The sequence below is a fragment of the Bubalus bubalis genome, chromosome 7, assembly GCF_019923935.1.
Source record: "Bubalus bubalis isolate 160015118507 breed Murrah chromosome 7, NDDB_SH_1, whole genome shotgun sequence".
NCBI classification, from domain to species: Eukaryota; Metazoa; Chordata; class Mammalia; order Artiodactyla; family Bovidae; genus Bubalus; species Bubalus bubalis.
In genome coordinates, this window is record NC_059163.1 from 88514269 (window position 1) to 88538530 (window position 24262).

A 24262-nucleotide genomic window follows, 5' to 3' on the forward strand; every position below is an offset into this window, starting at 1 on the left:
CAAGCACCTGGTGGCTCAGTTGTAAAAAATCTGCTGCAGGAGACACACATTTGATCCCTTCCCTGAGAAAATTCCTCATGCTGAGGAGCAACTAAGCCCAGGCACCACAACTGTTGAGCCCGTGTTCCAGAGCCTAGGAGCTGCAGCTACTGAAGCCCACACTCCTAGAGCCGGTGCAAGACAATGCAGTGAGAAGAGTAGCTCTCCCACCCCCAGCAACTAGAGAAAAGCCCGCTCAGCAATGAAGACCCAGCACAGCTAAAAAGTTTTCTTTTTAGATTAAAAAGAATTAAAAAAATAAAATTTAGGAATTTCTGAATTTTTTTCATTTAATATTTCTGGATCAAGAGTAACTAAAACCATGAAAAGCAAAACCATAGATAAGCGGGGGGTGGGGGGGGACTACTGCACAGAATATGCTTAATAAATATGCGTTAATAAATAATGAATGTGTGCATACTCAGTCATGTCCAACTGTTTTGCGACCCCCGTGGACTGTAAGCCCACCAGGCTTCTCTGTCCATCGGATTTTCCAGGCAAGAGTACTGGAGTGGTTTGTCATTTGCTTCTCTAGGGGGTCTTCCTGACCCAGGTATTGAAACTGTATCTCCTACATCTCCTGCACTGTAGATGGATTCTTTATCCCTGAGCCATCCGGGAAGCCTTAATAATAAACATTTATATTATTATTTACAGGGGCTTCCCTGGTGGCTCAGCGGTAAAGAATTCACCTGAAATGCAGGAGATTCAGGAAATGCGTGTTCAAATCCTGGGTTGGAAAGATCCCCTGCAGGAGGGCATGGCAACCCACTCCAGTATTCTTGCCTGGAGAATCCCATGGACTGAGGAGCCTGGCGGGCTACAGTCCATGGAGTTGCAAAGGGTCGGACGCGCCTGAAGCAACAGAGCACGTATTATTATTTATTAATTTAGCAGCGGTGAACAGATTAAATGTCATTTATGGTGAGTGAGAGACATGTTTCCTTGGTTTATCAGACCTTTAGATACTGCCTGTTTGTGAATTCCTGAACTCTGGGATCTGTTCACTTCATGTTGAATCCTAGCCACACAGTAGTCCCCTCCTCCCAGTCGCTTTCCCTTCATCACACATTAGGAGATCTGGTTCTAATTCTGTCTGTGTCACAAACTAGTTGTGTGAATTTAGGCAAGTCACCTTTCCCTGCTAGACCTCAATTTCCTCACCTTTAAAATTGGGGGAGTTTTAGAGATTATCATGCTAAGTAAAGTAAGTTAGACAAAGAAAGATAAAAATCGTATGACATTACTTATATGTGATGTCTAAAAAAAAGATACAAAAGTACTTATTTACGAAACGGAAACAGACTCACAGACTTCCAAAACAAACTTAAAGTTACCAAAGGGGAAAGGTGGAGTGGTGGGGGATAAATTAGGAGACTGGGATTAACATATACACACTAGTATATATAAAATAGATAATCAACAAAGACCCCCTGTATAGCACAGGGAACTCTACTGAATACTCTGTAATGACCTAGATGGGAAAAGAATCTGAAAAAGAATATATATACATATATATATATATATATACGTATAATGGAATCACTTTGCTGTACACCTGAGACCAACACAACATTGTAAATTACACTCTAGCATAAAACAATTTTATGTATTCTTTTTAAAAATCTATTTAAAAATAAAATATAAAAAAGAATGTTAGGAAAAGAAACAATATTGAATTAGGAGGGTTTGCTAAGGACTCTATAGTCCTTTCCAACTCTGTGATTCTACAATACTATTTCACATCTCTCAAAATTCAGCAGCAAGTAACAGGATCAGTGTCAGCCTGGTCTGCTAGCATAGCAGCTACATGTTCTCCATGGGACTTAGAATTATTTCCTCCCTAGAATGAATCCCTTAAAATTGCCAGTATGACTGTTTTAATGGTCACTGGCACATACCATGATATGTTAATGGCCCTGGACCTGCAAGATGTTTATCATGTCCTCCCCAACTCCTACCCTCCAGCCCCAACCCCACCCCAATTTCAGAGTTAATGGTGTCTCAGTGAAACAGGCAGAATGGAGCCATAGTCCTTACTCTGGGTAATTCATCCTGTCTATGATTCTTATTTCAAAAACTATTAGCTAGATTCTGCATCTCTTCAATTTTATGACAAGTGGTGAGGGCTGCAGATCTGATAAAAGTTTGATAAAGCATTTCTTTATCTATCTATATTTTGTACATCTATAATTAGGCAATTCAGCAGATTGTGTTAACATTGAAATCTGTTACCAAGGACCAGTGAAGTTCAAAGATACTTCACTGGTTCAGAAAATATCCACTTCTCAAACATGTTAAGGCAGTATCTCCAAAACTTTAGTCAGGTACATGCCACCTTCACAATCTTTACTATATCTGCGTATTACCTGTAATAGTTTTTATTTAATCATTTCCTTAAAATCAATAGTAAATTTATTTTTACTTAACATCTTCCTGAGCAATAATATCCATGAAATTATAGATTTTAAAAGCTAATTACATTTTCAAGTACCTTGAACTAAGCACAACTCAAAGTTTCAAAGTAGGGATATGTGTCACCTAAAATTGGTGGTTTGTATACCATACTTTGGGCAAGTTAAATGAATATGCAACTGATATTTAAGCTGTGATCATCTCTTTCTGTTTTTCAGCCAGAGAAGAAAGACAGCATCAGATAATATTCTTACTTTTAAATCTGTCTGTCCCATAGAACTCTAGAAACAAAGGAAATCACAACATCTTCGCTGTGATTTGCAAAGCAACATGGCAAAAATAGATGTCACTGTCAATAAGAAGGTGGCTCAGTGGTAAAGAATCTGCCTGCCAATGCAGGAGATGCAGGAGAAGAGAGTTTCATCCCTGGGTTGAGAAGATTCCTTGGAGGAGGAAATGGCAACCCTCTCCAGTATTCTTACCTGGAAAATTCCATTGACAGAGGAACCTGGTGGGCTACACAGTCCATGGAGTCACCAAAGACTCGGACACGACTTAGCAACTGAGCACGCCTGCGCGTCAATAACAAAGGACGGAGTATAGAGAGAGGTAGCAAATACAATAAAAATAAATATGGAATTAGTTTACACCAAAAGTTTGAATGTACAGTCCTGTTAAAGTTCTTCAAGCTAGACACTTAAAACTCAGGAAATAAAAGCATTTCCAATGAACATTTTATTTTGAAGAGCCATCATTTTCTGAAATAGATTAAAGGACAGGAAAAGCAGTGTATGTGCTGTGTTCTGGGAAAAGGGTCAGTGAAATTCTTTTGGAATGGGAGAAGCCATGGAATTTCAGAAATATCTTGAAATGCACACATTTACTCTTAATAAAAATTCCAGCTTCTAAACCCAAGCTTAAATCACACAGCACTTGAAGGGAGACTGTTACAGCTTAACAAGTCAGGTGCGCTCATTACACAGTATTATTTTGTGTGGGATTTTATAATGTCCATCATAATTTACATATGGCTTTTTCAACTTCAAAAAATATTTATATATATTTATTGTCTCCCTACTCGTGCAAGTAGATGAGTATAAAATTCTGGTGTCTTGCTGGGGGAAGAATTGAAGAATTCATCTCAGGCTCAAAAAGACATTTGAAGTAGAAAGTAAATTATTGCTAGAATAATTCAAAGTCTTTTGTTTCCTTGAGGCTACAGGTTGATAGAATTTGGACAGAAGAGATGCGAAGAGAGACAAATTTTTTTGGATATAAAGCGGATAGAAAGACTTGGTTTGACAATTGTTTAGGTCTGTGTGTCTTCCAAGTGGTAAATTAACTTACACCCACCCCTACCCCAAATAGCGCATACCATACAGTCCCATAATCTGTTGACACACCAATCAGACCTAGGGGAACACAGCTTCTCGGTACGACTACTATTGCTCTTTTTAGTTCGCAGGGAAGAAAGAGGAGAAACAAAAGAATGTGGAGACCATGCTGAAACATCAGTATAGACTTGTACAGCAAGTGATTCCAAGTGAGGAATTAAAAATGTTTATAACAATAAAGTATCAGCCAACCAAAAGTGGATACTGTTTCTCATAAGAGTACTAGCTGCACCAAGTCTAAAGAAGAGGCAGATAGATGCGGACACTACAGAGATGTCATTACGTTGTGACATAAAGTCCCCTCCTTTCTGATCCTGCCTCTTTGCACACTCACCCACCTGCAAATTCCAAACAATTCTAAAGGTTTTTAATCTGTGGCTTTCCAAAGTCATTTGGAGCCTTAATTTTAAATGCTAAAATTGGCATTAATGAAAAGTGCTTTTAATGAAAACGCTTTGGAATGAAAAGACTCTTTGGAATACAAATACGAAAGAATTTTAATTTTTCTAGATATTTTCCCTCTACATAATACTTCTTTATATGCAGAATTCCTCTCGGTTCTTCCCAAATGAGAAGAGTAATTCTCCAGCCTTATCTGTTTCCTGGAGAAATTATTGAAGCCGTCATAAAAGTGATAGCTGCCGTTATCGCTACTTACATACTCCAGCCAAACGTCCCAGGGTTAATTTTTCAAATAAGTAATCCCAACTACTTAATCAAACACCTCAATTCAGTGATAAATGAAGCCAGGTTTTCACTAGCAGCTCTAGCATGCCTCTGGACTTGAGGACTTCATCATTTAAACCTTAAAAAAAAACAACCCGTTTCTTTTCTTCTCTTCCTAATAACCTAACACCACTACAGGCGGCCCTTCCCCGCCCCCCACTCCCCCTGCCTTTCTAGGGAGTTTTCAGATGTGCAAATGTTCTAGAAACTCCAAAGTTATTTAAATGTAGAGAAGACCACCGGATGGACACAGGATCACAATTTAAGAAAATACTTCCTTAAAAATTATTCTTTTATACCCACGTATACTGCGCTTTTGTCATTAAAAGGCTGATACTCACCATTATCTCAAGGAAGAGGAAATACACTTTAAACCAGCAAATCTAACTCTTAAAAAGTTAATTACAGCACAAGTTCCCTGAAATATACTGTTTCTTATAAACAGCCTCCATTTCAGGAAGTAGGAATTTAAAAGAAAAACATGGCCTGTTATTGTCTCAGAGTTTGATTGTGTAATTCAGCTCGGGGACTTTTCAGCAGTTCTGTGCCATAAGACACTCCCCTTTAGGAATTGCTTTAGTGAAAGGTATTCTGGGAGTTGTATTGCTACAGAGAATTTCCTTCGTCTTAAGAAAGTGTAAGAAAACTCCTTATTTGGATTGAGTCAGAATGGAGAGCCAGTCCACTGAGAGAATGTCAGTTAGAAGAAATGAGCATGACATTGTTTTTGATCTATTATCAAAAGGAATTCTTGTTAAGGCTCCAGTCAGTACTCTATTTTAGAATTAGTGTGTACAGCTGAGCTTGTCACAGGGACAGGTACCTATATTACCAAGTTTTTGGGGGGTTGAAAAATGAGGTTGGAATTTATCTCATAGAAAATCTCGTCGGGCTGCTTGATTCAACAGTGAGGACTGTCTAATTGCATCACATAGAGGACATCATCCTTCAGTATAAATCTGCGCTCCAAATTCTGACAAAAAATACCAAAAGTACAAGAAAAGGTTGGTAAATGCTTAACATTTTATTGAAAAAATTATTGATGTCAGTAACTTTTAATTTTCTCAGTCCTTTCTGAGCCTGCTGGGTTAAAGAAGTGTCCTCTCAAGTGAAGGAATAAAAGATTTCATTAGTAGTAATTTGATAAATCTTGGAGAAAGTAAATGACTAATAAAAAGAAAAAAAAAAAGTTTTAAGTGTTAGTCACTCAGTCATGTCCGACTCTTTTCGGCCCCATGACCAGGCTCCTCTGTCCATGGGATTCTTCAGGGAAGAGTACTAGACTGGGTTGCCATTCCCTTCTCCAGGGGATCTTCCCGATCCAGGCATCGAATCTGGGTCTCCTGCATTGCAGGCAGATTCTTGCCAGTCTGAGCCATCAGGGAAGCCCTGGTAGAACAATTCACTCTCTCAAACTGGCCCTTTTCTTCCTGCTTCCATAGCCTCTGGCTCTCATAATAAGTGATTGGGGATTCCAGGATCAGATCAACTGGGGATCTCCTAATCCACTGGGCTCCTCTAACCAAAAAAACCATATTAGTGTTCTATTGTTACCTAAAAATTAACACAAATTTAACACCCATTAAACAATCTGTTCTATGAAGTAAATATATTCATAAATGAAGATGCATTTAAATGTTTATAAAATGATATTATAACTAGAGCATCGACATTTTATAAGTATTTAAGAATTTCAAAGAAAAGTTATAAAGGTTCTTTGGTATACAAAAGCAAAAAAAAAAAAAAATAACCCAGCACCCATTTATTATTTCAAGTTCTTGTCCAATAGAAATCTGGGCACATTAGAGCTGAGAATGCTACAGTTCTCATGTGAAGCTTGGAATAGGGGCTCGTTCGAGGCCTATGCGGGTTGTTGGTAGAATTCCAGAGAAAGGACCAAGGTTGCCATTTTCTTGGTTGTTGTTGACTGGGGACCACTCTTAGCTCCTGGATGTCAACCACAGTTCCTCACATGTGGTCTCCGCAGGCAGTTCCTGATATGAAAAAAGGAAAGCGCTAAGAGTGTCCAGCTCTTGCGACCCCAGGGACTGTAGACTGCCAGCCTCCTCTGTCCAGGGGGTTCTCCAGGGAAGAATACTGGTGTGGGTTGCCATTTCTTTCTCCAGAGGATCTTCCCGACCCAGGGATTGAACCCAGATCTCCTGCAATGCAGGCAGATTCTTTATTGACTGACATGGATGTTTGATTTCTAGGCCAGCAGGGACCTGATTGCCTGAAGGGCTGAGCCCTTTTAAGAATTCACATGTTTAGATCAGGCTCAACCAGATAATCTCCCTTTGGAATCAGAGACAACTGATTAGAAACCTCTCCTCACATGAGAGACATCTTGTCATATTCACAGATTTTGCCCACATTCAAGGCAAGGAGATTTTACAAGCTGTGTATATCTGGGGATGGGAAACTTGGGGGTTATCTCAGAATCTTGCCACACAACTTCCCCTCAAGTGTCCAGGGAGGGGCAGAACCGATGCTCTGGGACAGGCCAACTCCTCTCTCTCCATCCTTCAAGGGCCCTGCCAATTTCCTTCTCACCATCTGATCATTCTCTTGACAACCTGAATTTTATTGCAGTTCTCCACATGTGAAAAATATCAAAGCATCAAAAAATTAAGTGAGAATTTTCTCTCAGGAGACTTCTTTCATGTGTGTGCTTAGTCACGTTTGATTCTTTGCAACCCCTGTGGACAAGCTTCTCTGTCCATGGGATTTTTCAGACAAGAATACTGGAGCAGGTTGCCATTTCCTGCTGCTGCTGCTGCTGCTACTGCTGCTAAGTTGCTTCAGTCGTGTCCAACTCTGCGACCCCACAGACCGCAGTCCACTAGGCTCCTCTGTCCCTGGGATTCTCCAGACAAGAATACTGGAGCAGGTTACCATTTCCTACTCCAGGGGAAATCCCAACCCAGGCAATGCACCTGTGTCTCTTGGATCTCCTGCATTGGCAGGAGGATTCTTTACCCCTGGAGCCACCTGGGAAACCTTGGTTTTTCTTAAAAAAAAAACTGTGTCTGTGTGTGTGTGTGTGTGTGCATGTAGCCATACTGCATGCAAATGAGACTGAAATTCAAACAGTCTGGAAAAGTACCCAATGAAAATTCTGTTCCATCTCCACCTTCTGCCCTCTGTCTCCCAAATTCTTTCTCTCAGATTAACCAATATTACAGTTCCATTTCTGGGATCTCTTTGTAGATAGTTCACGCATTTACAGATATCTCCCTCCTCACCATCACAAATATAGCATTTTTGTTCTGCACTTTGGTTTTTGGCTTTAGTGGTGCATCCAGCAGATCTTTCCACTTAGATCTAAATTATTTAACTGCAGTTGGCTAACCCCACAAACAGCGAGAAAGTGAAGTCCAGAGTAGCTTATCTTCATCCTCAATACTTTGGACCTACTCTTGTCCCCCATTTAGGGGACAATAGTAAAAGAGCTGAGTTATCTCAGTTGATCCTGAATGTTTTCACAGGCTGGCAGAGAGGATCAGCCTGAGATAGGGCACTTCCGAACTGAGTTAGTCCAAATCTGAACATCTGAGCTGGACTGGGGAGAGTTAGATGAGTCTGTATCCAAGATGCTTAGAGTGCACTGAGGAGAGGGGAGTATCATAGAACCTGGTTATGAGGCAATACAAAAGAGCACCACTTCCTAATTTTTTTTCTATTGTGTGTGATTGCTCAGTTCAGTTCAGTTCAGTCACTGTCGTGTCCGATTCTTTGCAGCCTCATGGACTGCAGTATGCCAGGCTTCCCTGTCCATCGCCAGCTCCTGGAGTTTACTCAAAGTCTTGTCCATTGAGTCGGTGATGCCATCCAACCATCTCATCCTCTGTCATCCCCTTCTCCTCCTGCCCCCAATCCCTCCCAGGATCAGAGTCTTTTCCAATGAGTCAACTCTTCGCGTCAGGTGGCCAAAATATTGGAGTTTCAGCTTCAACATCAGTCCTTCCAATGAACACCCAGGACTGATCTCCTTTAGGATGGACTGGTTGGATCTCCTTGCAGTCCAAGGGACTCTCAAGAGTCTTCTCCAACACCACAGTTCAAAAGCATCAGTGCTTTGATGCTCAATTTTCTTTATGGTCCAACTCTCACATCTATACATGACTACTGGAAAAACCATAGTTTTGACTAGATGGACCTTTGTTGACAAAGTAATGTCTCTGTTTTTTAATATGCTGTGTAGGTTGGTCATAACTTTCCTTCCAAGGAGCAAGCATCTTTTCATTTCATGGCTGCAGTCACCATCTGCAGTGATTTTGGAGCCCAGAAAAATAAAGTCAGTCACTGTTTCCACTGTTTCCCCATCTATTTGCCATGAAGTGATGGGACCAGATGCATGATCTTAGTTTTCTGAATGTTGACTTTTAAGTCAGTTTTTTCACTCTCCTCTTTCACTTTCATCAAGAGTCTCTTTAGTTCTTCTTTACTTTCTGCCATAAGAGTGGTGTCATCTGCATATCGGAGGTTATTGACATTTCTTCTGGCAATCTTGATTCCAGCTTGTGCTTCTTCCAGCCCAGCATTTCTCATGATATACTCTGCATATAAGTTAAATAAGCAGGGTGACAATATACAGCCTTGACGTACTCCTTTTCCTATGTGGAATCAGTCTCTTGTTCCATGTCCAGTTCTAACTGTTGCTTCTTGACCTGCATACAGATTTCTCAGGAAGCAGGTCAGGTGGTCTAGTATCCCCATCTCTTTCAGAATTTTCCACAGTTTATTGTGATCCACACAGTCAAAGGCTTTGGCATAGTCAATAAAGCAGAAGTAGATGTTTTTCTGTAACTCTCTTGCTTCTTTGATGATCCAACAGATGTTGGTAATTTGATCTCTGGTTCCTCTGCCTTCTCTAATTCCAGCTTGAACATCTGGATATTCACGGTTCATGTACTGCTGGAGTCTGGTTTGGAGAATTTTGAACATTACTTTGCTAGTGTGTGAGATGAGTGCAATTGTGCAATAGCTTGAGCATTCTTTGGCAATGCCTTTCTTTGGGATTGGAAAGAAAACTGACCTTCTCCAGTCCTGTGGGCACTGCTGAGTTTTCCAAATTTTCTGGCATATTGAGTGCAGCACTTTCACGGCATCATCTTTTAGGATTTGAAATAGCTCAACTGGAATTCCATCACCTCCACTAGCTTTGTTCATAGTGATGCTTCCTAAGGCCCACTTGACTTCACATTCCAGATGTCTGGCTCTAGGTGAGTGATCACACCATCATGGTAATCTGGGTCATGAAGTTCTTTTTTGTATAGTTCTTCTGTGTATTCTTGCCACCTCTTCTTAGTATCTTCTGCTTCTGTTAGGTCCATACCATTTCTGTCCTTTATTGAGCCCATCTTTGCATGAAATGTTCCCTTGGTATCTCCCTTGGTAATTTTCTTGAAAAGATCTCTAGTCTTTCCCATTCTATTGTTTTCCTCTATTTCTTTGCATTGATCATTGAGGAAGGCTTTCTTATCTCTCCTTGCTATTCTTTGGAACTCTGCATTCAAATGGGTGTATCTTTCCTTTTCTCCTTTGGCTTTTGTGTCTTTTCTTTTCTCAGATATTTATAAGGCCTCCTAGGACAACCAATTGCCTTTTTGCATTTCTTTTTCTTGGGGATGGTCTTGATCACTGTCTCCTGTATAATGTCATGAACCTCTATCCATAGTTCTTCAGGCACTCTGTCTATCAGATCTAATCCCTTGAAAATATTTGTCACTTCCACTGTATAATCGTAAGGGATTTAATTTAGGTCATACCTGAATGGTCTAGTGGTTTTCCCTACTTTCTTCAATTAGTAGCCTAGGAATGCTTAAACCATCCAGAAAGCATTTAGCTTACTCTGTATATCTGTGAGCAACACTCACAGCATTTGGCTGTGTCAAATTTGCTATTGTTGTTTAGTGCTAAGTCATGACTAACTCTTTTGCAGCCTCATGGACTGTAGCCTGCCAGGCTTCTCTGTCCATGAGATTTCCCAGGCAAGAATACTGGAGTTGGTTGCCATTTCCTTCTACAGGGTATCTTCCCCACTCAGGGATCAAACCTGAGTTTCTTGCTTAGCAGTCAGATTCTTTATCACTGAGCCACCTGGGAAGCCCTAACCAAGCTTTAAAGCCACCTCAAGTCTTCCTTCATTAAACTTACTGGAAAGGAGTTTAACCACATTATGTGTAATTCGAAAGATGTTGACAGTCCATGAGTAGTTGTGAATGCAAGAGAAAGTGCTTGAAACTTCAGAATCGAAGAATGGGTTTGTCAAAATGACAAAATCACATTGAAACCAAAACAAAAATGGTTTTGTTCCTTTCCAGAGAGGAAATCTGCAAATAAGAGGGCCTCAAAAGTGACTTTTAGCGGGACCCTTCTCACGAGCACATTTGTGAGCACGTGCTAGAATTCTTACCTTTCTTCAGTCCAATGTGACTTCAGCAGAAGTATTTTCACAGGGCACTTCTTATGATTCATTGTTTTCAGAGAAATCATAGCTTGAGATGAGTGTATTTTATAAACCTCTTCCTGTAATAGCTAGTAAACTTCCACCACAGAAAGTCCTACTGTATTCCTTCAACAGCAAAGGCATTTTCTTTATCAAAGAATGATTTCATGTTTTTCTGTAAATGCTATTGTTACTCTATTTAAACTATGACCCTGAATAACAATAAAACAAGTTAAACCTGTAGTAAAACTTTAAAATAACCTCTTCTATTAAAAATGCATTTAGTGGTTTTACACAAACAGAAGCAGTAAGAAAGTAAAACACACACTGAAAATTACTTTGCCTAATTTAGCTATTAGTGATTTAAAATCTCCTTTTTAAAGTGAAGTACAAATAACTTATGATACTATATGAGTTCCAGGTATACAAGGCAATGATTCGATATTTTTACTTTTTATGATCACTCTGGTAAGTCCAGTTACCATTTGTCAACTAAGTTATGACATTGTTTATTGTATTCCTTATCTTGTACATTATATCTCTGTGACTTATTTATTCTATAACTGGAGACTTATAAAACATACCATAACCAGTATGTTCTCTGTATCTATGAGTGTTTCTGTTTTCACTGTTTTTTTTTTTTCTTTTCCAGATTCCACATATAAGTACAATTATACAGTATTTGTCTTTCTGTCTGACTTATTCCATGTAGCATAATGCCTTGTAGGTTCATCCATGTTGTCATAAATCCCAAGATTTCTTTCTTTTTATGACTATGTTACATTGTAAATATTTACCATATCTTCTTTATGCATTCATCTATCAGTGGACACTTAGGTTGCTTCTATATCTTGGTTACTCTAAATAACGCTGCAATGAACATTGGGGGTGCATATACCTTTCCAAATCTGTGTTTTGTTTCCTTTGGATCAATATCCAGGAATGGAAATGTTGTTCTGTATGGCAGTTCTATTTTTAATTTTTGTGGACTCCCTCTACTGATTCCCATAGTGGCTGCGCCCATTTCCATCCACCGTGCATGAGGGTTTCCTTTTCTCCAAATCCTTGCCAATACTTTTTTGTTGTTTTTTTGATAATAGCCATCCTGACAGATGTGAGATGATATCTCATTGTAGTTTTGATTTGCATTTCCCTGATGATTAGTGATGCTGAGCATTTTTTCACGTGCCTGTTGGCCATCTGTATGTCTTCTTTGGAAGAATATCTGTTCAGGTCTTCTATACATTTTTAATTGGATTGTTTGGTTTTGAAAATGTTATTATAATAGTTATATGAGTTCTTTGCATATGTTGAATGTAAGCTCCTTATCAGATACGTCATTTGCAAGTATCTTCTCCCATTGAGTATGTTTCCTTTTTGGTTTGTGATGGTTTCCTTCACTGTGCAAAACCTTTTTAGTTTGATGTACTCCCATTTATTTTTGCTATTGTTGCCCTTGCTTGAGGAGACAGACCCCTCGCCCCACAACCCCCTCACAAATATTGCTAAGACCAGTGTCAAAGAGCGTAATGTCTATGTTTTCTTCTAGGAGTTTTAGGTTTCAGGGCTCACATTTAAGTCTTTAATCCATTATGAGTTTATTTTTATATATGGTGTAAGAAAATGGTCTAGTTCTATTCTTTTGCATGTAAACCGTCCAGTTTTCCCAACATAAATTATTGAAGAAATGCTCTTCTCCTCCTTGTATATTTTTGCAGCCTTTGTCTAGACTAATTGACCATCGGCGCATGGGCTTATTTCTGGACTCTATTCTGTTACGTTGATCTCTGTGTCTGTTTCTGTGCCAGCACCATACTGTTTGTTTTTTAAAAAGGCATTCACTCATTTTATTTTTTTAACTCATTAATTTATTCTCTGCTGCTGTGTGTGGGCTTTCTCTAGCTGTGCTGAGTGGGGGCTACTGTAACTCAGTATGTGGGCTGCTCGTTACCGGGGCTTCTCTTGCTGCCAACCATGGGCTCTAGGCACACAGGCTTCAGTAGTTGTGGCCCACAGGCTTATTTGCCCCACAGCACGTGGAATCTTCCCAGACCAGGGACTGAATCCGTGTCTCCTGCCTTGGCAGGTGGATTCTTAACCACTGGACCACTAGGGAAGTCCAGTCCCATACTGTTTTGATTACTATGGCTTTGTGGTATAGTTTGAAACCGGGAGCTGTAGCCAGCACCAAACGTCTCTTCAAACCTTTAAGGAACAAAAACTTTTCAAAGGTGCGCTCTTGGCTGTTTCTCATCTTGCACAAGCCATTTTTGGTTTAAGGCCCATTATTTTTAACCAGTTGTCAGAGGGAGAAAACGATTACTGAGCTTAGAGTCTGACCTGGAATTGAAGGCTTATTCAAATTTCACTTTCGGTAATTTAGCAAATCAAATAAGTCATCTTAAAGGACAGAGAAACATGGGATAATGTTCAGCATCATGAATTTTATCATTTGTCTATTACTTCATCAATAGAACTGAGTTAAATAATCCTTTGCAATTTATAGAGCATTTTCATATCTTCTTTCATTTTAAAGGTTAGAGATCAGATGCTGCAATTCAGATAACATTATTTTCTTGTGTGACTTTATTGGTGTAGTCAAATTGCATGTCTTATCTTCCACCTGCTCTAATGTTCTTTGACAGAAAAAAGGTAGTGACTGTCTCTCTTTCAGGGAAGAAACGGCAAGTGTTGATGATTAACGAACAAAATGCAGCCTTACAGGAATCCGCTTCACTTAAAGATGCGCTCATCCTTTCTCAGCCTTATGGTTCTTGATTATATGTAACTCTGAGAGCTCAATACCTAACCCTTCCTCAGAACCTCTTTATCAAGTGGTGAAGCAAGAGCAAGCATCACCGTTGTTTTATTGCTGGAGAAATGGACCCATAAACAAGCACTCATGGAGTCAAGGGTGGAGCCCAGACAAATGAAAGGCTTTCACCAGACAGTTACCAGAATTGGTGGGCGGTTTCCCAAGCCCTGGAGTAAATGGGCCAGTACGACCTCGGTCGCTGCAAGCTTTGTCCTCCTGCTGCTGTTCTGGGTCCTTTTCCTCCTCACACAGCCTCCTGTCACCCTCTAGACAGCTATTGTCTTTAGGCTCTCTCCACCTGTAGTTCATCGCAAATCTCCTTGAGGCAGGAAAATAGTATCAGCTTGTTCACCCTAAGTTATAAAAGCCTCTTGGGAGGTTGTGTTATCAGCCCTTACTTTTGGAACCCGGGACCCTGGGTGTTGAGTGAGGAGTCCCTTCAGGTGGATGGCGGGGAGAGGAAGCCCCTGGATGCTCGGCTGTAAGGTGAGGGCACCATGGGGTAGCAGGAGGTGGCTTAGGAGCTCTGGGGCAAGTTTAAAACCTGCCGCTCCCCTCCCCCCGCCCCCCGGAAACCTAACCACTTTCTGGGCCTCAGTTTACTCATCTGTAAGGGGGACCTACTCTCCCGACTGTGACGATTAGAAAAGAATAAATGAGGCCCTGCACCTGGCTTGCTTGCTAGGTTAATTCAGCTCTTCTCTCCCCACCCTTGGCAGTGTGTTTGTTTGGGGGGGGCGGGGCGGGGTGCCGGAGAAAGTCGCCCTTACTGTTGTGGTGATCGCGTCCCCTTTTCAAAATTCGCATCCTCTTCGGAGGGGCCCTTGTTTGGCAAGCGGGGTCCCCGCCGGGCTTATCGCGCTTCACACCCGACCTGGAGGCTGGGCTTTAGGTCTGAAAAGGCGGCTGGCGACGGGCAGAAGACGCCAGGGCGGAGCGGGGCGGGGTGGGCGGAGGGCCGGGCGGAGTCCGGGAACCTCCGCGCTTTCAGTCTACTTAAGGGAGGGCTCGGGGGAGGGGGTGCACTCGGCCTGTCGGTGGAAGGAGTCGCCGCGCGCGCCGCGGGGCCTGGAGCCCGCAGTTTCCGTAGCCCCTGTAGCCCCCGACTGGGCTGCATCTGCGTCCCTCTCCCCCTCGGTCCTGTCGCCCCGTCCCCAACCCCAAGCCCCCCGCGCAGGAGGTGCGGCGTAGCCGGCGGGCGCCCTCCCCGGCTGCGGTGCGGTGAGCGAGCGTGGCGGTCGGCGGTGGGCGTCCCGCGACCCCGGGCCTCGGCGGGCTCGCGCGCATTAACCCCGTGCCGCGCTGAGAAAGCGAAGGGAAGTTCACGGACACTCGAAACCCAAGGTACCTGCCAGGTGGCGGTCTGGGGGGCCCGGGGTCGGGGGTGAAGTGGGGCTGCGTCGTGTCTATTTATCCCCTGGAGAGAGAAGCTCTGTCCAGGAGTCTTCCGGAGCGTTGCAGGGAAAGTCATCACCTGCTCCTCCCGCTGGCTCGGCTGCGGGCAGACGCTCGAGCGATTATTTACGGCGTGATTTTAGCTTTACAAAATAGAAGAATATTTATAAATGGAGCAGAGGAGCACTGACAGGAACTATTGGGATGCGTGTTCCTTGTACTTTTCTGTGCTTTGCAAAGTACCCCCCCGCCCCCCCCCTTTAGTAAATAGAAAATAAGTGTAGCGGTGAGCTACACTTCAATTTATGAAGTGTAGCTTACCGCTCGATTGCGTGTACCCCTGCCTTGCTTCAGCCTGCTTGGTTAGGAAAATAACGTAATCCGTGGTTTTCTGGGACTTTCTCTAGCTTTCAGATTGAAAGGAATTTCCCAACTTTTTTGGAGCTTGAATGCACACTGAGCCTCGCAGCGGAAATCCGCTGCCACGGAGAATCCGACGCAGCAATTTTGGCTGGAAACAAGCCGATCAGGCAGAGTGGGAGAAAGACACCATCTCTGGGGGGGAAACCCTGAGCTTTTACTAAGGCTTTCCTCCTGCTGATTTTGGTTTTTACGACTCTTTTAGCAAGACCTGTTGCTCAACTAAGTATTGATTCTGCTCAACGTTCCGTTTGTCTTCAGGGCCACACTGCTGGGTGATGACCTGGTGCGGAGGGTCAGGAGAGCTGTTTTTTGCTGTGCTTCCAAGTTTTCTCTTCCTTTCCGGTTAGCTCAGTGTCAGCAAAGTTAATGTGTTGATTTGTTAACACAGATATTACTGTATGCCACACATCATTCCAGTGTTTTACAGCTTTTTGATAGAGAACATAGTTTACCAGCTTTGATGATAATTTCTAACTCCATTTAGTTCCATAAAAATCAGGGGGTTTGTGACCTCCCAGTTGGCTCAGATGGTAAAGAATCTGCCTGCAATGTGGGAGACCCAGGTTTGATCCCTGGGTGGGGAAGATCCCCTGGAGAAGGGCATGGCAACCCCCTCCAGCATTCTTGCCTGGAGAATTCCATGGACAGAGGACCCTGGCGGGCTACAGTCCATGGGGTCACAAAGAGTCAGACACGACTGAGTGACTAACTAACGCTTTCTGACTTTGTAAAGAAAATACTTGTTATATGTTTGAATAGATATTAGATGCACATGGTATAAAATCCCACAGGTACAGAGTGTGCAGTGGAATGCCTCCTTTCCACCCCCTACCCCAGGTTCCCTCTCTAGAAGCTCCCTCACTATAAGCTCTTGTTCTTAGGTTTCTTTGATAACTTAGGCCAAACAGATTTGAAAAAGCTACTTTTGAGCACCTGCACATTAGAGATTATTTAAATAAAAGAGCCACCAATTTTATCATTTTGATTTTTTTTTTTTTTGTTAGTTTCTTTTTCTCCTGACCACTCTGAAATGTCAGAGATTCAGGTCACTTTGTACAGGGAACTTGCAGCTCTGGAAATTAATGAATAGCTTAGTTTCTAAGTTCCCTGAAGTCTGAGACGATGGTTCACTAACTTTGGAGCTCCCTAACCAGCCACCATAATTACTAGAGACATGCCAACATACATACATCAGGCTTAAGGATAACTGATACTCGCTGTAATCTGGTGCTTCACAGCCTCTTCTCCTACGAGGAGGCAGTAACAGTGCATTTTTCTTTTCAACACTAGATTCCTGGTGTCTTGCTAGTTCTGGCACACCCGCCCCATGGCCCTCTTCTCTGCTGATTGGCTGCTATAGTTTGTGAAGTAACTGGTAACGGAGTAGTGATGTTTGTAGTTGGCAAGAGAGAGTGTGCATTTCTGCTGTGTTTGAATCCTCTTTTTGGTAGCGGTTTGTGACCTGGGCTACCTAGCTAAACCCTCTGAGACTTAGCTCCCTCATCTGTGACGTGGTGATTTTGACGGGTTATTTTGAAAAGCAGATAGTATCAATAACCTCAGAGATGCAGATGACACCACCCTTATGGCAGAACGTGAAGAAGAACTGAAAGTGAAAGAGAAGAGTGAAAAAGTTGGCTTAAAGCTCAACATTCAGAAAATTAAGATCATGGCATCTGGGCCCACCACTTCATGGGAAATAGATGGGGAAACAGTGGAAACAGTGGCTGACTTTATTTTTTTGGGCTCCAAAATCACTGCAGATGGTGATTGCAGCAATGAAATTAAAAGACACTTACTCCTTGGAAGAAAAGTTATGACCAACCTAGACAGCATATTAAAAAGCAGAGACATCACTTTGTCAACAAAGGTCCATCTAGTCAAGGCTATGGTTTTTCCAGTAGTCATGTATGGATGTGAGAGTTGGACTATAAAGAAAGCTGAGCACCGAAGAATTGATGCTTTTGACCTGTGGTGTTGGAGAAGACTCTTGAGAGTCCTCTGGACTGCAAAATCCAACCAGTCCATCCTGAAATAGATCAGTCCTGGGTGTTCATTGGAAGGACTGATGTTGAAGCTGAAACTCCAGTAACTTTGGCCACCTGATGCGAAGAGCTGACTCATTTGAAAAGACACTGATGCTGGGAAATATTGAGGGCAGGAGGAGAAGGGGATGACAGAGGATGAGATGGTTGGATGGCATCACTGACTTGATGGACAGGGGTTTGGGTGGACTCCGGGAGTTGGTGATGGACAGGGAGGCCTGGCGTGCTGCAATTCATGGGGTTGCAAAAAGTCAGACACGACTGAGTGAGTGAACTGATACTGAGACTGATGTATAAAGAGCTAGCACTGTGCCTGGCATATGAAAGCATACAGTAAGTGGCAGTCTTGTTACTGTTGGGCTCTGTAATCATTTCATATATTCATAAGAAAGGTGAGTGCGTATGTTAGGGAACATCATGGCTCAGTAACTGCTTAGAAGGAGGGTTGACTTGCTGCTCATATTATAAGTCTCTATGGTTCTGTCTTTGGCCCTCACCTTTGAGACCCCATGCTTAGCTGCTCCTTCCGTGGCACTGCTGTGGCATATGGAAGGAGGAGAGACAGGTCTATCTACATAGTGGTTTTTAAAACCTACCCTTGGAAATAAGCTTGCATGTTACTTCCATTCACATTTCTTTAATATGGTTGACACTGGAATGGGAAGTATCATTTTTCCAAAGGGGCAGAACCAGTAGGGATAGGTCTGGTAGTGAGGGGCAGCAGATGGTAACACAGTGTACCTCAGTGTTTGCTGGAGGGTCACAGTTGTGAAACCAGAAGTTCATCAAAAGCTGAGAATTGATTCACCCGATTTGTAACCAAAATGCCAGATTTTTCCTCTGCAGTGAATAATATATCTGCCCTGGGTAACTAGGCATCAAGAGCCTGTATAGGGCAAAATTTTCTTGATGGTGGATTTGCTCAAAAGACTAAATTCTAAGCTAATAGGTTATACAAAGATCACAAGAACAAAAGTTGGGTGTTACCAAAAGACAGTATCCAGAATATACTGCGTTTTAAAATCCAGGTCTCCTTTTGGAACTGTTACTGTGCAAAGCCCAAGAATGAATTTGAGTGATGGCAGTGTAGCCCAGACAAGGCGGAGATCATGATGATAGATTCTTGCTCTTTTTAGGTTTTTTACTTTTTAACAGTGAATTCTTTTCTTGTCGGCCACTAATTGCATCATCTCATGACTTGTTATAATTATTCCCCTTTAAGCTGTCTGCTTCTTGAATAATGACTTTAGTATTGTAATTAAAGTATTTTCAAATCATGGTGATTAACCAGTTCTACCCACAGTGTGTTAATTGTTGCTGCCTTTGGTTTCATAGCAATTTTTACTACCCTTGCCCCAAGATTTTGAGTATTCTTCTCCTTTTCTGCTTATAGCTGGGCATTTGTTGTCTGATTGGCTAAGGCAATATGATATAATAATGTTAAGAAAGAACTTATTATGAAAGCAAATTAAAAATATATTTCTAAATCAATAAAAAATTTTGCTTTGTTAGATCATTTGAGTAATTCAATAAACTGAGTTTGATTTTTAGCAATACAACTATGCAAAACAGAAGAAAAGATTGTACTTTTAAAGCAAACATCATGGAAAGAAAACATTCTGTTTTTTTTCCTGTTTAGCAAGCATAATTTTGATAGCAATATCTAATATAGATGGCAGACAAAAACCAGTAAAACTACAGATTACCTTAAGACTGTTGCTCCCCAAACCCCACTGTAAATACTATATAGTATTTAAAGAATGCAGGGATCACTCAGTTTCATTCCATCTCCTGGTGTAATTTACCACCGCACTAGTTTAAAGGAATTCTATGAAGCTGTTTAAGACTGAGGTATATTTACGTGTATAGATAAATGGAAACAAATCACCCACTTGTATTATTAACTGAAAAAAATGCAAGGTCTAGAACTAAATACAGTATGTTCCTATTTGTATAAGAAAATTTTTTCTTTGTAGAAAATGTGTATGTCTTTGAACACGAAATTTTGCTTGTTGGGTAAAGAATTCTGTAAGGATAAAACCAACTTTTACAATGGTTGGCTCTGGAAGAGTTAAAAAAAAAAAACGATTAGGTCAGAGAGGGAAGATACTTAAAAAGATCCTTTTTAAAGTGAATTTTTAAAATCATGTGCATGTAATTCTTTTAAAGCGAATTAGTTTTAAAGTGGCAGTTTTGTGTCAAACCTTTCACAGATTTTAGTAACTAATTGCTTTGTTTTGCTGCTTAAACTACTCCACTGACTATTGAAGGTACATACAGTGAAGTGGAGGAAAGGTCACCACAGGGCCATGCACTCTAGAGAGATGTGGTTAAGAACAGTTAGATTGTCCTGCTTGGGGTAAATGACAGTTTGTCTGTCCAGTCATTAGGAACCATTGACAAAAACAAATAACTCCAGTATGAGTACAGACTATGATATTTAGAACTACCTTGTGGAAATTGATGATTTTTTAAAATAAAAAGTGTATAATGTCTAAATTTAAAAATTGTAGGATATTTAAAGCACTTACTATTTTTACCCCTTTACGTACTAGAAATCTAAATCAGGATATAAAGGACAAATGTTGCAGTTCCTTGTTTCTAACGTCTACATTTCTTTAGTCAGGATAATACACAGTAAAAATCACAGAAGCCTTTCTCTGAGTATGACAGTTATTCATACTGTTCCATCCAAAATAATACAAAATTCATAATACATTACATTTTAATTTAGCTAGTAAACTGTAGGTTTTCCTTATATGTATATCCTCTGAGGATTTAAACCAAAGGGATTCTTTTTTTAAAAAAATTCACTTATTTTTAATTGGAAGATAATTGCTTTACCATGTTGTGTTGGTTTCTGCCACATATCAACATGAATCAGTATACATATTTCCTCTCCCCCTTGAACCTTCCTCCCACCTCCCACCCCCAAAGAGATTCTTTATTCCTGATTTTCTTCCTAAAGTACAGGCAGCTGTTCTATTTGGTCTGGGCCCAAGTCATCCTATTTAAATGAGAAAGGAACTGAAGTCTCTATATGCTTCCCCCCACTAAATCATTTTATCAAGTCATTCCTTGTTATTGTCCAGATTATGGTCTTACTGTCAAATTGGAAATGAAAGAGAAGAAAATATAATGCACCAGTTCATATGGGGCTTGGTAAAAGATTTCACATATCTACTAGTTAAATGAAAGCATCTCGCCTATGTATTGTTTTCTTAAAGTCTAAATCAGTTACCTATTGGAAAGCTTTTCATCAAAATATTGGAATCAAAGATCTCAGAATCTGATCTCTGGGGTGAACTAATGTGCTGATTTAATTGTTGCAGGCAGGTCAGATTCCGGTGCTCATCATGTCCAGTTTTGAGGATGCGGACACAGAAGAGACAGTAACTTCTCTCCAGATGACTCTTTACCATCCTGGCCACCAGCGAAGTGGAATATTCCAATCAATAAGGTTTTTTAACCGAGAGAGACTCCCCACCAGCGAAGTGGTGAAATTTGGCCGAAATTCTAACACCTGTCGTTATACCTTTCAGGACAAACAGGTTTCTCGAGTTCAGTTTTCTCTACAGCTGTTTAAAAAGTTTAATAGTTCAGTTGTCTCTTTTGAAATTAAAAATATGAGTAAGAAGATCAGTCTGCTTGTGGACAACAAGGAGCTGGGCTACCTAAATAAAATGGATCTGCCAGACAAATGCATGATTAGGTTTGGCGACTATCAGTTCCTGGTAGAGAAGGAAGATGGAGAGTCATTAGAATTTTTTGAGATTCAGTTTTCTTTGTCGACAAAACCTCTCCTGCAAGAAAACAACTGGCTTTCCCAGGAGCCCATACCTGAGTGTGGCAGCTATTCATCCTGTTTGACTCTAAACAATTCTCCCATGGAAGTGGGTGAAAATGAGTGGTAAATGCTGAAAGCTAAGAGAATTATGAAGGACGAAGAACTCTGTACTCGTTTTATAGGCATTCCACTTACTAAGTTTCTTAGAATAGTATTGTACTGTCATTTGTTAAAGCTAAGTTTGAGATCTGGTATTATTGTTTGAAGTCTGCAAATTGTGTTAGTAATTGAGTCACCGTTGCATTGTTGGATGTATGAAGAATTTCTCTTAAGTGTATATGAGAGCATGAATGGTACAACATGTATTCTTCATGATGAAGGAACAGTGTTCTCAAAATAAGGTTATGTTCTTTTCTTTTTATGCCTGATTTTTTTCCTATGTTTTGTATTGTTTCATTTTGATTTGTATGTTATCATCTCTTGGTTTGGTCATACTTTCACAGCAGCCATTTGTTTTCAAGGTCAAGGTTACAAGCAAATTATGTGTGTTGTAGTCTGTTGGATTTATAGTACCAGAGTATTACAACAGGGCATGTTTTAGTGTGTGTGCCATTGAGGTTTTAATATGGGAAGACTTACTTATTTGAGCAATAATACCTTGATTTTCTGTGTTTTTTATCTATAGAATTAGTGTTTATTCCCAAGAACACTGTTCTCCTTTTCTATATTCAGTATGTGAAACTGATACTTTATAAACATTTCAGTGAACCACTGTTTAGAATTATTATTTTGTGTACCAAATTTTAGTTTAATGTACTACAGGGTTTTTAACTCCACGAATTCAAAATTTTAACAACAACTATGTACCAAATAAAGTCAAAGTCTAATTCTCTAACCGTTTTCTTTGGAACTCCTTCTGAAGGAAGAACTGTTGTTGACGTCTGTAAGGGAGGAATGCAGGGGGCCACGCAAAGGCTGTGAATTCAGACGCATCCTGCTGTGTCCCTCAGCGCATGCTGGCTCCCTTCTCCCTTTGTTCCTACCTCCACACGGCGGCAGGTGGCCAGCAGCAGCTCCCAGATTTCATATGTTACTGATCAGCCACCTGAAGACAGCCCTGCTAATTCCAGTCCAAAGAAAAAGGGTCAGCTTCGGCCAGGTCCCCATTCTACGGATCAGCTCTCCTCAGGCCACGTTAAGTCACGGCTGCTTCAATCAGTGATCATGTGCAAAGGAAAAGCATTTTCTCAACAAATGGCCACAGTGGGTTGGGGTCTGAGGTTAGACAGTCTAGATAAGGTATGACATGGTTTGGGGGTGAGGGCGAACAAAAATATTGGTGTCTGACTACACACTGCAGCTAAGTTGTGAAACATTTTCAATCCTCAAGGGCTCATTTGCCCCAGGAACTGATTTTTTTCTTGGGCTCTTTAAGTAGAGGGGTGTATTAATTGGTGCCAGTGTTATACGCAGTGTCTTCTTGAACCTGCAACTTTATGACAAGGGGGGCTTTCCAATGGTGAAGTCTCATATGCTATATGATTATATAACTACATTCTAGAAGATTCTGTCTCGGCTATCTACAGCATTGACTGATCTGAGGAAGCATTACTTTTATGCTCTAACATGAGTGTAGTATTTAATTAGTAGGCCTTGTAGAAAAATTAGCTAGTATTTTATTACCGGGAGATAACTAGTGTTAACACTAGTTATATATGTTGTGTGTTTATCTTTGGTAGCTGCTTCTAAGTTATCTGGGCTTCCCTGGTGGCTCAGCTGGTGAAGAATCTGCCTGCAATGCCAGGGATCTGAGTTTGATCTCTGGGTTGGGAAGATCCCCTGGAGAAGGGAATGGCTATCCACTCCAGTATTCTGACCTGGAGAATTCCATGGACTGTGTAGTCCATGGGGTCTCAAAGAGTCAGACACGACTGAGTGACTTTCACTTTCTATGTAATGGCCCTTTTTAACTTTTTCAGTTCTCCAACATCTGTTTAATTCCTTATAGTAATTGTTATGTTAAAACAACAGGTGAGGTTACTCTTTACTCTCTGAACCCTGATTGAAACAATTAGATCTTCCATCTCAAGTCACGATGGAGGATGAGTGCTTGAAAAGCTGTGGTTGGAATTCCCTGGGCTACTAGTTGATACAAATTGTCCCTAAGTCCACTCACTCACCCTTCTACTATTCAACCTATATAAAAATATTTATTTGGCCAGTGGTATCTTTTTAAGCAATGCATTTAGGGCAGTGACACTGGTGAAAAAAATAGGAAAGCAGTAATTTTAGTTCTGTTTCTGGTTTCAACATTTTGTTGTGGGTTGAAGGCTACTGAGGGACTAGAGCTGAGCCAGCTTGGCACTGCTTACCGAGAGACCATTGTAAGATGCAGGGAAACACAACACCTTTCTTAATAGTGTTAGCGGAATCACTTCTCAAAAGTCCGTATCAAGGTAGTAACATTTTTTTAAAAAATGTTTTATTCCTGGCGGTGCTGGCTCTGTGTTGCTGTGTGGTCTTTTTCTCTAGTTGAGGTGAGCAGGAGCTCCTCTCTAGTTGCAGTGCACGAGCTTCTCATTGCGGTGGATTGACTTGTGGGGCACGGGCTCCAGGGTGCGTGGGCTTTAGTAGTTGTGGTACATGGGCTCAGTAGTTGGGTGCACGGGCTTAGCTGCTCTGCGGCACGTGGGAATCTTCCCAGAGCAGGGGTCAAACCTGGTCTCTTGCACTGGCAGATGGATTCCTTACCACTGAGCCACCAGGGAAGCT

General features: G+C 41.2%; 2 protein-coding genes across 20 annotated transcripts in view; one reads left to right on the plus strand and one right to left on the minus strand.

The window, feature by feature from the left end:
- The window catches only part of ALPK1 (alpha kinase 1), a 129045-nt gene extending 114314 nt beyond the window's left edge, over positions 1-14731 (minus strand). For 15 of the 17 annotated variants that reach the window (XM_006046977.3, XM_006046976.3, XM_044946133.1 and 12 more), the window contains exon 1: positions 4916-5270. The gene's annotated coding sequence lies outside the window, so the exon portion shown is untranslated. Of the gene's footprint in view, positions 1-2936; positions 3027-4915; positions 5271-14610 lie in introns of those variants that run through there. The other 2 variants (XM_025290290.2, XM_025290294.3) reach the window with 2 other exon arrangements.
- On the plus strand, positions 5445-22382 carry TIFA (TRAF interacting protein with forkhead associated domain). Of its 3 annotated transcripts, none has more exons than XM_006046971.4 (2): positions 5445-5578; positions 21036-22382. In XM_006046971.4, the coding sequence occupies exon 2, from the start codon at positions 21060-21062 to the stop codon at positions 21615-21617; it is 558 nt and encodes a 185-aa protein (XP_006047033.3). In that variant the 5' UTR covers positions 5445-5578; positions 21036-21059; the 3' UTR covers positions 21618-22382. The 3 variants fall into 3 exon arrangements, with proteins under 3 accessions (XP_006047033.3, XP_044802070.1, XP_025146085.2); XM_044946135.2 differs by lacking the exon at positions 5445-5578 and adding an exon at positions 14302-14326; XM_025290300.3 differs by lacking the exon at positions 5445-5578 and adding an exon at positions 14861-15184.
- Positions 22383-24262: the final 1880 nt, after the last annotated feature.